The 15,274-nt window shown below is 38.7% G+C and overlaps 1 protein-coding gene across 1 annotated transcript; it reads left to right on the top strand.

The window, feature by feature from the left end:
* Positions 1-7,257: 7,257 nt before the first annotated feature.
* Positions 7,258-14,760, top strand: LOC134202585 (chaoptin-like; the record flags this gene model as incomplete). The annotated part of the gene is made up of 3 exons (XM_062677602.1): positions 7,258-7,401; positions 13,029-13,190; positions 13,637-14,760. Coding segments are annotated over exons 1-3 (1,430 nt in total), but the record flags the coding sequence as incomplete, so codon positions are not given.
* Positions 14,761-15,274: the final 514 nt, after the last annotated feature.

The following is a 15,274-nucleotide window of genomic DNA, read 5'->3' on the forward strand; positions in this document are numbered from 1 at the left end:
CTGGTAATGGAAATTTATCCGTATCTTATGAAATACAAAATAGTCTTATGAAATCATTAAAAATCGTTTCATAAGTGGTTTATTATGAAAATCACTAGTGTTATTTGCCTGAGTGCACTCAACTTCCCACGGCGATTGAACGTGTAAAGTGACAAATTAATTGCCTACCGGAAGGCGGATTTCATGGGTTGAGTGACAACAAAACGAATGATAATGCATTGTACGTCAAGCTGCCTATCTATCAGGTGCTCATCGGATTGAATAGCTGTTGTAACATGATTGAGTAAATAGTAACTGTCGTAACGCTGGTGGCATATAAGTTACGGACGTAAATGCAACCAGAGTCAAATTGCTGGAACGGCAACTGTTAGCGTCCAACTCTAAGCTAGCCACATTGGACCGGACGTAACCGGAGACCAACACCTTGCACATTCCGCACCGGTGTTATTGGAGCCGCGACCGACGCCCATGATTGATGGTTCTTGCCAGTATCAGCATAAAGTATTCCCAGCTAGGTTCCATAATAATTAGTTAACAATAAAATTCATTCGTATTTCTTCACTCGAGCAGACAGGTCGATTGTTTAGTTTTTTAAAACGTATCTCGAACGACCAAAACATAAGTGGCGCAGTCGGTAGGATCCGGTAGTTTTCGGTTGTGATAAGTGTAAAGTGAAATCGCCCGCCAACTGGAAGAACGTGGGAATAACGTCACCGACAGGAGGCATCTTCGACGGATTATTGAAGATTCGAGACGATATCCAGCACTCATCAAGCGAAAGCCTGCGGATCAACTTAATCAACCTATCCCCCTCGCGACGGTTCATCGCGGAAAACTAACTGTAAGTAAACGAATCTATCAACAACATTATCGATTAATAGTGATAATAAGTGAAACAGTGAAAGTGAATTAACAATAAATCCCTAAAATCGTTAGATAAAATATTTGTGAATATTAAGTGAATGATTACAAGGAGAATGTCTGAGGAAATTACACAACAAATTGAGGCTCTTACAGCCCAAATTGAGCAACAGAGACTACAAATTGAAGCTCTATCATCCCGTCCCCGTTCAAATTATGAAAGTGAAGTAGAGTCTAGAGTAAGATTGCCTTCCAATCCTACTTCCTCATTTAACCCATCCAGAGTGCCAGATGCAATCAAACTAATTGTCCCATATAAAGGAGATAAAAAATCATTAGCCACCTGGATAGCTTCCGTTGAAGAAAAACTCGATCACGCAAAGCAATTATGTCCATCAGCAGCAGATGTCACTATGGTGTTACCTCTTTGGACAAGTATTATTAGGGACAAGATAACAGAGGAGGCCAGTGAAGCTCTTGAAGCGCGACACACCCTTGCGATTGAATATTATCAAAAAGTACTTATCGAGTACTTTTGGTGATAAACGAGATCTTTCTAGTCTTGTAACCCAGATTTGCTATTTAAAACAAGGCAACAAGAATATAACGACCTTTTATAACGAATGCCGTGAATTATTATCGGATATTGTTGCAAAGCTAGCCTTAGATCCTGACTTGAACAGAAATATTCAAACCCTTTCTCGCAGTTATGAAGACATGATCCTCAATTCATTTATTGATGGCCTCGTCGAGCCATATTCCACACTCGTTAGAACTACATGCCCTACTACTCTTCTGTTAGCTTATCAACGTGCGCTTGATCAATTTAACGCTGCTCAGCGCAAAAGAGAAAAATTTCCAAAACTTCAGTTTCTTCCGAATAACACTAACAGAGCCCCGCCTCAGCAAAGTGGAAATTTCAATAGATACCAAAATAATTTTAGGGCTCAACCAAATTACAACCCGAATTATCGCCCATACTATCAAAATAATTTCAAACCTCAAAATCAGAACCAGCATAACGGTCAATTGCAGAACGCAATTAAATTCAAACCCCAATCTTCCTCAAACTTCAGACAGAACAACCCACCCCAAGGCAACATGAGAATTAATTGTCACGAAGATCAACATGAGTCCGACCAAACTTTCCCATAATGCACTAATTCCGATCAGTACACAGATGAGCCATATGAAGATCCTGTTGAATATCATGACGACTCAAATTTTCAACCAGGCCCAGATGCGGAAACCAAAACGTAAATAATTTTCTTCCCTACATCGTTGTGCAAGTACAAACGAAGCAGCTAAAATTCCTCATTGACACAGGTGCCAACAGGAATTATATTGATCCAGCCAAAATTTTGCCAAATGAAATTTTTGAGTGTAAACCTACATGTGTGAACAATATTAATGGTTCATATGAAATTAATCAAAAAGTAAGGTTGACCATTTTCCAAAATAAACCTGCATTAGATTTCCAATTATTCAAATTCCACTCCTTTTCGATGGCCTTATAGGATATGAGTCCCTTAAGAGTCTCGGAGTAGAAATATTGACTTCCACTAATACATTAAAATTTCCGGAATATTCCATTCAAATGTTACGAAAATATCCTGACTCTTTTTCGATATCTCTCAATGCTCACGAAGAAGTTCCCGTAGTTTTGAATACAAAAGTTAGTCATGGAGATTTTTACATCGAATACCCTCTTCCCCTAACACAAGATGTGATGATTGTACCAGGTCTGTATAGGGCTGACCATAATAAAGCCCACATTTTATTGAAAAATTGTTGCAATTTCACCGTGAAATGCAACCCAAACTGTTTAATTCCCTCTGAATTGAATAATTTTGAAGAACGTAAATTGAACACAACGTCTAAAAATGAATGCCGCTTTGATCCCGCTCCAATTAACCCGAAATTGAGAAATCAACTTCGTATCGATCATCTTAATGGAGAAGAAAGGGATAAACTTCTAAAACTTATTTCTAAATATCAGGACGTTTTCTTCATTAAAGGCAATGACTTGACCTTCACTAACGCAATCAAGCACAAAATTGAAACCAGGGATGAAATCCCTACCCATGCGAAGAGCTATCGGTACCCCTATTGCCATAAGCAAGAGGTACAAGATCAAATAAACGAAATGTTAGCTCAAGGCATTATACGGCCTAGCACATCCCTTGGTGCTCACCAATTTGGGTTGACCTAAAAAGGCGGATGCCTCAGGCAAACAAAATGGCGTTTAGTTGTCGATTATCGCAAACTAAACGATAAGACAATAGACGACAGATACCCGCTACCAAATATCACCGAGATTTTGGACAAACTTGGTAGGTGTCAGTACTTCACGACGCTGGACCTCACCTCGGGTTTCCATCAGGTAGAAGTTCATCCTGATGATGTGTCAAAAACGGCGTTTAGCGTTGAACATGGATTATACGAATACCTTCGCATGCCGTTTGGGTTAAAGAACGCGCCTGCAACATTTCAGCGCGTCATGGATAATGTTTTACGAAATTTATTAGGCAAATGTTGTCTTGTGTACATGGACGACATAATTGTCTTTTCAACTTCTCTGCAAGAGCACATTGAAAACTTAAATAAAGTTTTCCTAGCTCTCAAGAATGTTAACTTGAAAATTCAACTCGATAAGAGTGAATTCCTAAAGAAAGAAGTAGCATTTCTTGGTCACATTGTCACCGACCAAGGTGTGAAACCAAATCCTGATAAAATCAATGCCATTCTTAAATGGCCTATTCAAAAATCAAACCGAACTAAAAGGGTTTTTAGGAATTCTTGGCTACTACAGGCGGTTTGTCCCTGATTTCGCCAAAATCACGAAACCATTAACCGCCCAACTACGCAAAGGAGAATCCGTAGAGCACACGCCTTTGTGTATGAAAACCTTTGAAACCTGCAAAGTCTACTGACTCATAGTAACATTTTGCAGTATCCCGACTTCGATAAGCCATTCGTTTTAACTACGGATGCGAGCAATTTCGCCCTAGGAGCGGTGCTATCGCAGGGACCTATCGGAGCGGATAGACCCATAGCTTACGCCTCGAGAACATTGACCAAGTCCGAAGAGAATTATTCGGCCATTGAAAAGGAATTGTTGGCCATTGTATGGGCAACTCGATACTTCCGCCTGTATCTCTTTGGTAAGAAGTTCACACTCTATACTGACCACCAGCCTTTAACATATGCCCTAAATTTAAAAACCCCAAACACAAAACTCGTAAAATGGAGACTTCAGTTATCCGAATACGATTTTGAAATAAAACACCGGCCAGGGAGACAAAATGTCGGCAGATGCTTTGTCTAGAATACCTGAAATAAATGTAAACGAAGAATCATCCGATTCAAGTTCAATTCATTCGGCAGATACTGACGTGTCAGAATTCATCGAATGCACCGAACATCCCATTAACTTCTTTCGCAATCAGATTATTTTGAAAATCGGCACTGAAGATTCTGAAACCTATGAGGAAATCTTTCCGAGAGTTCATAGACGAATCATTACCAAACTAAATTTTGGAGTTCCATTAATGATTCGAATCTTCCGGGACTGCATGGACCCATCAAAACAAAATTGCATACTTTGCCCCGAAAGCTTGATTCCAACTATCCAAATTGTCTATAAAAATTACTTTAGTAGACATAAAATCTTCAAGATCAAGATATCGCAGAAAATGTTAACAGATGTAACTAATATTCAAGAGCAAGATTCGCTCATAGAACAAACCCATGAAACCTCACATCGAGGCATCAAAGAAAATTACGCCGAAATGATTAGACGTTATTATTTCCCTAACCTTAAGACTAAGATTAGGAAATTTATTATCTTATGCCAAATTTGCAATAAGGCCAAGTACGAGAGGAAACCGTATAAGATAAAACATGGCGAAACTCCCATCCCTAAAAACCATTGGATATCATCCATATCGATGTTTTCATTTCGCAACCCTACTTATTTTTGTCGGTAGTCGACAAATTAACTAGATTTGGAAGCCTCATCCCCATAAAAATCTAGAGCTATTCCGGATATCAGAAAAGCTATACTGAAATACTTTGCCTTGTATGGAACTCCTCAGCTAATAGTTTCAGATAACGAACCGGCTATAAAGTCCATTGAACTAAGAGGCATACTCGCAGATTTGAACGTCCAACAATATTTTACTCCCGTTGATCGTAGTGAAACCAATGGCATCGTAGAACGCTTCCATTCTACAATAGCCGAAATATTTAAATGTAATAAACATAGGTACCCGAATGTCACTGTCAAAGAAATGTTCCTTATTTCCTGTACTCTTTACAACAATAGCATACATTCAGCTACCAACATGAAACCACGAGAGATATTCTACGGGATAAAAGACGACGAAGAAAGGCCATTGGATCGTGAGAGAATGTTAGAAGCTCGGAATAAAATCTATGACGAAGCTGTGCACCAAATCTCACAAATCCAACGTAACCAAAATGTTCAAAGAAACCAAATTCGAGAAAACCCCCCACCTCTGGATGTAGGTCAACTGGCGTTCACCAAACGACACGGAGTAAAAAACAAGAGACAGGATAACTTCACCCCCGTCGTAGTCGCCGAGGACGGGCAACAGACGTTCCTTGATGAAAATCAAAGGAAGTTACATAAAGAAGCCCTTCGTCGAATCAGAGAATAGGAATACTTCAAGTGAAAGGCTAACTATATACAATACTGTAAGAATATTCCTTTACGCAGAACGTACTGCTTGGACATATCCCAGCACTTGCTCAACTTTTCCAAGCTTAATTACAAATCGCAATAACTCCTAAACCAGATAGTCGACCTGCTAGCACTAATCCAATTAAACCCTATCACTATACAAATTCCATTCTAAATAATCCATCTTTGCTTTAAGCTATCGTACTAAACCAGAATAAATTTAGTTATTTTCACTAATAAAAGTTTTTCTAATTTTAGGACAACATTATGAAGGCTACCACGCTCATCATTTTCGCCGTGATCATCTCTTCATCTACAGCAAGATCCTCCCCTAGCATCCAAATAACCGATCTCCAACGAAATCCTGGTTTATTAACACTAGACATTGGGAAAACCTTTGTAAAAATCAAATTTACCACACAATTGACTTGAAACGATACGAACCAATTCTTGCAAAGCTCGAAATTATCCTTCAAGGAATCAAAAGTTTTGAAAATTATACAGATATAACCAAAATGCTTGAGTCAAAATTTAGCAATACTCAAACTCTGTTTCACAACCTAATGCCAAGACATAGAAACAGACGAGGATTGTTCAATTTTCTCGGTTCTACTCTAAAACAAATTACAGGCAATCTGGACGATAATGATCTAATAAAAATTTCGAGAATATCAGAAAGTTAGAGTCCAATAACGAAATTTTGATAAACGAAAATAACGAACAAGTCCAAATCAATAGCCAACTTCAAGATAGGATGAATAGAATTATCAGACAGTTAGAAAAGGACCATGATCAAATCAAACGAAGTCTAATAGATTCACGAACTAGTTCAGGTGTAGCGAAAAATTTGATAATTCTACAAGACATTCTAAAAACCAATATTTTAATTGATAATGTAAATGATCACTTAAGAACCATTTTTGAAATAGTACAGCTAGCCAAATTAAGAGTTATTTCCAAAGATATTTTGACTCCTGATGAATTAAAAATTATAATACAACAATTTGAAACCCAAAAGCTTAACGTAGAAACCGTAGATCAAATGTACGAATTCCTTGAAATAAGCAGCTTCCATAATGAAACTAAGATTATTTTTGTAATTGAAATTCCCTCGCTCGAAACCCTTGCCTATAAAACTCTCTTACTAGAACCTTTGATAATTAAAGATAGGACGCTGAAGGTACCGGCAACCATAGCAATCATCAACGATTTCAATCTCTACTTCATCAACAAACCCTGCCAGGAAATAGGACGCAACCACATCTGTAGCTTGGAAAACCTTCAAAACTCGACAAACGATGGCTGTTTCTCAATGCTTCTCAACGGAAAACCAGCAAACTGCTCATTTAAGGAAGTAAGCCAAGTATCGGTGGTAAAACCATTAACCCCAAATCATTTGGTCGTCAAGCAAATCAAAACCAAGAGATCATTACTTCTTGTGGAATACATAACAGAACTCTAACTGGCACATTTTTAATAGAATACCATAACTGTACTATCTATATCGATGGGTTGGAATTCACCAACAAAGAATGGTATAAAACAGGTCAGTTATCAATCGTTCCACTGGACGGTTTGGACATCCAAATTAAAGACCTAGAGCCTGAGATGAGTTTCGAAAAAATCCACATCAACAATAGACATCATCTGGATTCTCTAAGAAAACCATGAATTCTGTCGTACTAACGTCAATGTCTTTATCAGGCGTCAGCCTGCTTGCCATTATAATCGCCATTTTATTTTATATGAGCAGAAAAATTTTCCATGAGCAGCAACGTGCAAACCCAACCGGAAACGAGGACGTTTCGGACTTCAAGGAGGGGCCAGTTACGGACGTAAATGCAACCAGAGTCAAATTGCTGGAACGGCAACTGTTAGCGTCCAACTCTAAGCTAGCCACATTGGACCGGACGTAACCGGAGACCAACACCTTGCACATTCCGCACCGGTGTTATTGGAGCCGCGACCGACGCCCATGATTGATGGTTCTTGCCAGTATCAGCATAAAGTATTCCCAGCTAGGTTCCATAATAATTAGTTAACAATAAAATTCATTCGTATTTCTTCACTCGAGCAGACAGGTCGATTGTTTATTTTTTTTTAAAAACGTATCTCGAACGACCAAAAACATAAGTTATATACTCGCAATTTCCTTAGATCTCGATAATAATTAATCCAGAACTAACTAAATCAGTCATTGATCTGAATGAAACTCAAATGCGTACAATAATAGCATATATTTCGCCTCATGGATGCCTAATTTTGTAAAACTATCCTTTTTTAATACCTTAAACATGAGTGAGATTCTTATGGTAGTAAATTTTAGAATTTGCACAAATACGCACTCACACATGTATATAAGTGGTATATTAGTGTTTCAAAACATGCTCACATTTGCTATTTAGCTTCCACTGAAGAAATTTTTGAAATGCCTTTGAATTTTTACGTTTTTGCTTTTCTGAGAAGATTTTTTGGTACATGCTTCTATACGTACCTGAACAAAAATCAATTGTTTCTTTGAAACACATAAGAAGAATAAGCATATTTCCATATCATATCATTTGTTATAATTATATTTTCAATATTAAAATGAATTTGTTTCGAATACCATATATTTTATTTCATAATTTGAGAGATTAATTAATAATAAATATTGTATTTATAGTATTTCAAGCACTAGCGGTAAAAAGCCGTAGCCAACAAGACAAGGTTTTTCTTTACCGATTTCTCCCCATCGAAATAAAAGAGACAAGATGCGGGTTTGTTTGCACTTTATTACTTCAGGACGAAGGATTACATTGTTATCTGGCGTTCTGATATAACCGAAAAATCGTTGAGAAACTTTTTCGGATGTTCTAGGCCGTCCAAACTGTTCTGGAGTAGGGTAAATCACTACTTGGGCCTATGGACCCGGTTCCCGGCTCACTACACAGAAAACTAATGATTTATACTGTTTGGAAGCCGTAGGTTTATGATTGATAATTTTTAAAAAGTCTCCCATTTATTTTTCACAATATTCAATATCTTTCAATCACTTGTTTTACTCCTAATTGATCCAATTGTAGAAAATAAAAATGTAGATTTCAAAATCTCACTCTCCGATGCCACACCACTGAGCCGGAGTGATTCTTTCCACTTTTACAAAACGGTATCATCAAATAAACACCTACCTGAAAATCGTCCTAGTGCTCGTTACAATCATTGCTTCAAGCTTTTAATCACCACACCATAATGCTCCACACACGCACTTCAATCTAATCACTAGAACGTATCACTAGAACTTATATAAACATAATTAGAATACATTTAAAAATGTATTCTCAAACCGAACAAAAAATCACCTCGGCCCAAAAACTTCTAGCCGCACCGTGCTGCCAAAAGGCCAGGAGAATGAAAATGATCCTTCATCGTTAATAGGAAAACTGTTTAATATGTTGACGCTATCATGTTATTTATAATTTTCTCGATTTCAAAAGGTGAAAAAAAATATTGTTTTTAAGTATTTGGAAAAAAATTGGATGAGTAAATATATCTTCTCAACCAAATAAAAATGATTATGAATGATACCATCTGGCATCTTGTTGTCGTGGAACGTGCATATTTTTGTTTACGTCGCATTTTCTACCGTCCCGAGAGAGAATGAGAGAGAAATGTTGAGAGATTGAGTGAAATTTTGCTTAGGCCGGGAACTGGTTTTTGTGATATGCCGAATAGAAATCGCTATGACTGAAATGAGTGCTGCACCTCGTTAATTTAAGGTGAATCGCGTTGGAGCCCAATTTCAAATCTACATAGCACTTTTGAGGGCACATAACTTGAAAAGTAAACGACAGACAAAAGCAAAAAGTAGTTTTTCACTTTTGCTCACTTGCAGCATACATGAAAAAATGGTTTCCAGATGTGCTAACCGCCTAAATATTCACATTTGTGCGAGCAAAAACGCGAGGTGAGAGATAGCACGGCCATTGTGGCTGCCATTTTTGGACGCCGCCGTAACTCACCTTAAATGAAATAAAAGCTTTCTTGAACGATATTTAGCACGAATAGCTATTTTTTAAGCAGAAGTGAACCCCAATGCAGTATTATACAGCCCACAAAATTCAGGAAAAGTTGCTTCCTGTCATAAATATCAATTGAATAATGCAGTCGTACGCATGTTAGGCCGGAAATGGGGTAAGAAACCCTACATATTCTCGAATGCATTAGGAAATATGTTTACAAACAAAATCTCCCAAGCATGGGATTTATGTTCTAAAATATCTATGTGATCATTAGACATAAATTGATCGAGTTTTGAATAAACGTAAACTATTTCAGGGTCTCCAAAACGCCCTGGAGTTCAGAACATGTGATATACCCGATCAACCAAGCCTTGAACGACGTATTCGTGCATCGTTGAACATCTTAGCAGGTACATTGAGCTGATAAGATTTCACTCATTACTTTTACACGCAGGTATAGGCCTTGAGTTCAAATCAGTTCGGAACATGTGATCTACCCGATCAACCAAACCCTGGACGGTCATCCCAGAAGATCAATTTAGCCGATAGTATTTCATTCATTATTTTTACATGCTACTACAGGCCTTTTCGGTTGTTCAAAACGTCCTTGAGTTCAGAACATGTGGTCTAGTTGCTCAACCAAGTTCAAGTCCTGAAAGATGTACCTGTGTATCGCTAAACATCCCAGCAGGTCCGTCGAGCCGATAGAATGGTATACTTTTACAGGCTACTACAAGTCTTTTCTGTTCTTTAAAATGTCCTGGAGTTCCGAACATGTGATCTACCCGTTCAACCAAGTCCTAAATGATATATCCGTGCATAACATCACAAACATTACAGCAGTTCCATCGAGCTGGTAGGATATCACTTAATTCTTTTACAAGCTACAGTGGACCCTCCATGAGTTGATGTTCTAAGACTCGATATCGAATCGTTGGAACAAATGATGGCATACAAACATATTTTCGCGGTTGATAGTCTTTTCGAACAATTTTCCAAGAATTTCTGTTCCACATCTCAATACCGACTTTATTACATCTCTTCAAAACGTCATGGATCTCAGATCATTTCACTATCGAATTTTCAAAAATCCAATGATCCTACTTATGAATGATGTTAGATATGATACCCTAGTGAAACCATTTAGCTTATATGACTTCAATCATCACTGGCCAAAATGTTCTGCAAGTTGTTTTATGTAATAATCCAATTCCGTTATACGCCTCAACAAAAAAGCCCGCAGCTAAATTGATCGACACAAACACCTCCTTAGTTATTGTGTTCTAATAGATATCTTCTAGACCAACATTTGAAAAGGGCGTATCAGCCAACATTTATTCCTTCTGATTCTTTGTCCACATATATTAGACAAAGAATCAGAAGGAATAAATTTTGGCTGTTACGCCCTTTTCAAATGTTGGTCTTGTCTTGATCTTAACTCAAGATCATTTTGGAGGACCTTGGACATCTGCTTCTTCTTGTTTTGCTATGGCTCTACATTCCAACACTACATACATAGACCGGACCGGATCTAACCATGAACACCTCGTATTCTAGAAAATTGTGTTTACATTATTCCTATTGAATATATTAAGTTTATGTCATAGACATTGCAAAAACTTTGATTGATTGACCTGGTAGATACCTTGTGCTTAACTCGAGGATGTTTTGGAGTACCTTGAACATCTCAAATTCAAGAGAATTGAGTTTGCATGGTGCGTACATGCTTATTGAACCATGTTGGGTTCGTATCGATGTTGAGGACATTGCATGAAGCCTTGGTTGTCCGGTAGATACTTTGGGTTGAACTTGGGAACGTTTTGGAATACCTTGATTATCATTGAGAAAACTGGTTTTAAATGATGCGCATGTGCCTATTGGATTGGATTGGGAATATGACGATGATGATGACTTTGCATAAGCCTTGGTTGATTTGGTAGATACCGTGGGCTGAATTCGAAAACTTTTTGGAGAACCTTGAGCATCTCGCATTCCAGAAAACTGATCACTGTCTCAACGATCAAGATGACTAAACTTGATTGAGTGTTCAGATTTATTAAACAATGTGGTATAGGATCCAAATATTTCAGATTCATCTGCAAGCTGTCAGAAGCAAAATCTTCCCAAGGTTTTGGATATCTAGGTCGTCAGGGTATAGTCAAACTTGAACTCCAATATTTTTCCTGGGTTTTCATTTTTGCTGAAGAAACTTTTTACTTTTACTTTTTCACAGCCAAAGGTTTAAGGACGTCGAATATTTTCAAATTCATTGTTATGTTATCAACGGATGCCACCTTATCTTAGGAAACGTTCTTAAATTACGTCACGCGGAGAAGGAGGGAGAGGGTTTCTAAAAGTGTGACTACTCATATCAATTTATATGAAATTTCATACAAAAAGTGGGACAATGAATGGAGGAGGGATTGACAATGGTTTTTATTTTTTCGTAACATCATTTATGGACGTTCCCTTGATGCACTCCTTACTTGTCAGAAACCTCAACCAGTCACCATTAATGATAAATATATATTTCCTATGTCTTTTCACTAACCCTTGCCACCCACTAGCATGTTACCGTGATTCAGTGTTGTCCTACACTCAAGGCAGAAAATTCTGCTCTTCGATTTTACTTCATCTAAATGATTTTATAGTCTCAACTAAGTAAGTTCAACCAATAGAAGGATATTTGAATTTTCTAAATGTCATGGCAAACTGTCAAAAAACTGCACTCCAGAGCCACAGGAGCGCGTGCGCTGAAAATACACTCCAGTGAAAACACTCCAGTGTATTTTTAGTGCGCGCGCTCCTGTGGCTCTGGAGTGCATTTTTTTGACAGTTTGCCATGACATTTAGAAAATTCAAATATCCTTCTATTGGTTGAACTTACTTAGTTGAGACTATCAAATCGTTTAAATGGAGTAAAATCAAAGAGCAGAATTTTTTGCCCTGAGTGTAGGACAACACTGCCGTGGTTTATGGACATTCCTTCAGCATTTAAAAATGTTGGAACCTGAAAATCTCACATTTTACCAGCAATAAATCATTTATACTAATATTTTAGCTGAAAAAAATCGTCTAAGAAAATTATTCCGATTTTGTCACTGTTCCAATTTTATCAACTGAAACTAACAGACCGTGTTGATAAAAACGGAACATACCTGTATTCACAAAAGGGAATATTGATGTTCAATCTGCGTTATTTTTTTATTGCTATCGCGGGTGCGTGCACACTACTGAAACATTTACAGAAATAAGAAACAAAGCAATTTGTGCTCTATTTTTTTGTTTTTATTAGTTGATATGGGTATATGTTATTAATTCGAGAAGCAGTAACCCTATCTTTTAATTCACACAACTTTTGTCTGATGTCCCTAATAAATAGTTATAGCTGCAGATCTTTTTTATGGGTAGTCCTAAATTCACTGCAAAAGATTATTGAACATTAAATTTAACCCAATAAGAACATAACGCGGTTTTTACCATTCCACGATATCAAAACGGAATTACAGCACAATAAATTGCTCGGCACTATCATATCCTCAAAACGGGACCCACCCATTGCGGACAGCACAGGCTTTCTCAAACCAAGGCGTGGCCAATCGACGATAGAAAGACCCCACGCGGTTTGTACGATGAGCAAAAAAAACTAATTTGATCGCTCGATGACATAAAATAAACTTCCCCTTCCCTGGAAACTTGCTGCACCATCGTTTAGCTTTTCCAGCATTTCAAACAACCGGTCTGTCCTGTTCTCTTTATCCACATCCTTCGTTTCATCCGCCCGACTATAGTGGCTTAATTGGCTACACCTTATCCTGCTGTGAAGAAAAATGCCATCCGATTTCTTCCCACATCCTTCCCACCCGGCTCCCAACCCAATATAATTAAATTAAGTCCATTGAATATGATAGGAAAACTAACAAACGATAAGGAACGGAAGACTAATTTTCCCGTCCGGAGTACTATTGGGATAAGGAATTAATTTGGCTAATCGCTGGTCGTCGAAAGTTTTCGATCTTCTAATACACTTTGCCTAATATTAATTCTAGTTCAATTGTTCTATTCACAGGGCAATGCGGGCCTCGAATACATCGTCAAGCTCGGTTATACATTGGTAATCGTGACGGTTGGGCTAATGATCTGGGCATCTCTGGCGAAAGCCCGTGAAGTCGATAATACCTCCGCCTATTCACCATGCAATTTCAACGTACTCTGCCGCTGCTCCAAGCCGGGACCCGATCTAGGAATAGTGGACTGCCGTAACGTGCACTTTCCAGCCATACCGAAAATCATCAACAGCTCCAAACTGTTCAAACTCTACATGGACGATACGGGACTACAAGATTTGGAACCGTACTTTTTCCAGGCCACTGGACTCTACAAACTAGACGTTTCCAATAACCCTATTACGGAGATCCCCGACGAAGCGTTCTTCGGCTTGGAGCGATCGCTGTGGGAGTTGGTGCTGGAAAATAACGAACTCATCGAAGTTCCCTCAAGAGCAATCCGAGAGTTGAAGAAATTGCGTTTGCTAAACTTGAGAGGAAACGACATTTCCAGCATCGATGCCGGTGCTTTCCGGGGACTGGAGAAGTCTTTGCAAACATTAATACTATCTGACAACTCTATTTCACAGCTTAGTGGCGGAGATGTCACCGGCCTGCCCAACCTAGACAGCATTGATCTCAGTGGGAACAATTTGGCCGAAATTGACCCAGCCGCGTTCAAGGATGGTCTTGATAAACTATCCAAGGTCTATTTGGGCAACAATCTACTGACACACATCCCGTACGAAGCGCTCCAACCATTACGACTGTTACGGGTCCTCGATCTATCGTACAATCTTATCCGAACGCTCGGCCCCGATGACGATGGACCGAAAGTTAATTACAAGCTGACGCTGGACGTTCTGCAACTGCAGTACAACTCGCTCAAAGAAATACCGTCGGAATCCTTTGGCTTCTTCGATACCATCAACTCCACATACCTGGATGGGAACCCTATCAACAACATCGAAGACAATGCATTCCGGCAGGCGAAGATTCGGGATTTGTACATTCGTCACTGTGGGTTGGATTTCATCTCAACGGGTGCTTTCGCCGGTTTGGAAAGTTCGTTGCAACTATTGGATCTGTCTGGGAATAATTTGACCCAGCTGGCGGACGATTTGTTCAAAGGATTCAATTATTTGAGGTGAGTTCGATGTGCATGCTCCATCACTTGTCATGAGATGAGTTTGTACTATCCCATTTATTTCCACCACTTGATTGTAGCTTTAAATATATGTACGTATTTCGACTTCAACAGTGACGTATGTACCAAACTACATTATTATACAGGTTTTTAGAGCATCATTACTGGGCGTGAGTATCACCCTCGCTGCCTCGCAGCGCTGTAATTAGTTTAGTCACTCTTTTTCGAATCGGTCACTATTTTCGGTGACGTTTGACGTTGGATAGCTCATCAAATCCAGTTTACCGCGAGCGGTAATGGCCAACAGGTTGCCTGTGGGCTAGTCTCTAATTTGACGTTTGTAGAGGTCAACTGCACCCTGCTGATTGCGCCTTTTATTGATCAAAATGCTTGGGACGGTGGGTGTAGTTGACCAGAACAAACATCAAATCAAATACTAGCCAGGGCAAGCTGGCGGCCATTACCGCTCGCGGAAAACTGGATAGCAGAGCAGCGCTGTTTTTTTTTCTTCCTA

The sequence above is a fragment of the Armigeres subalbatus genome, unplaced genomic scaffold, assembly GCF_024139115.2.
Source record: "Armigeres subalbatus isolate Guangzhou_Male unplaced genomic scaffold, GZ_Asu_2 Contig1292, whole genome shotgun sequence".
Taxonomy (NCBI): domain Eukaryota; kingdom Metazoa; phylum Arthropoda; class Insecta; order Diptera; family Culicidae; genus Armigeres; species Armigeres subalbatus.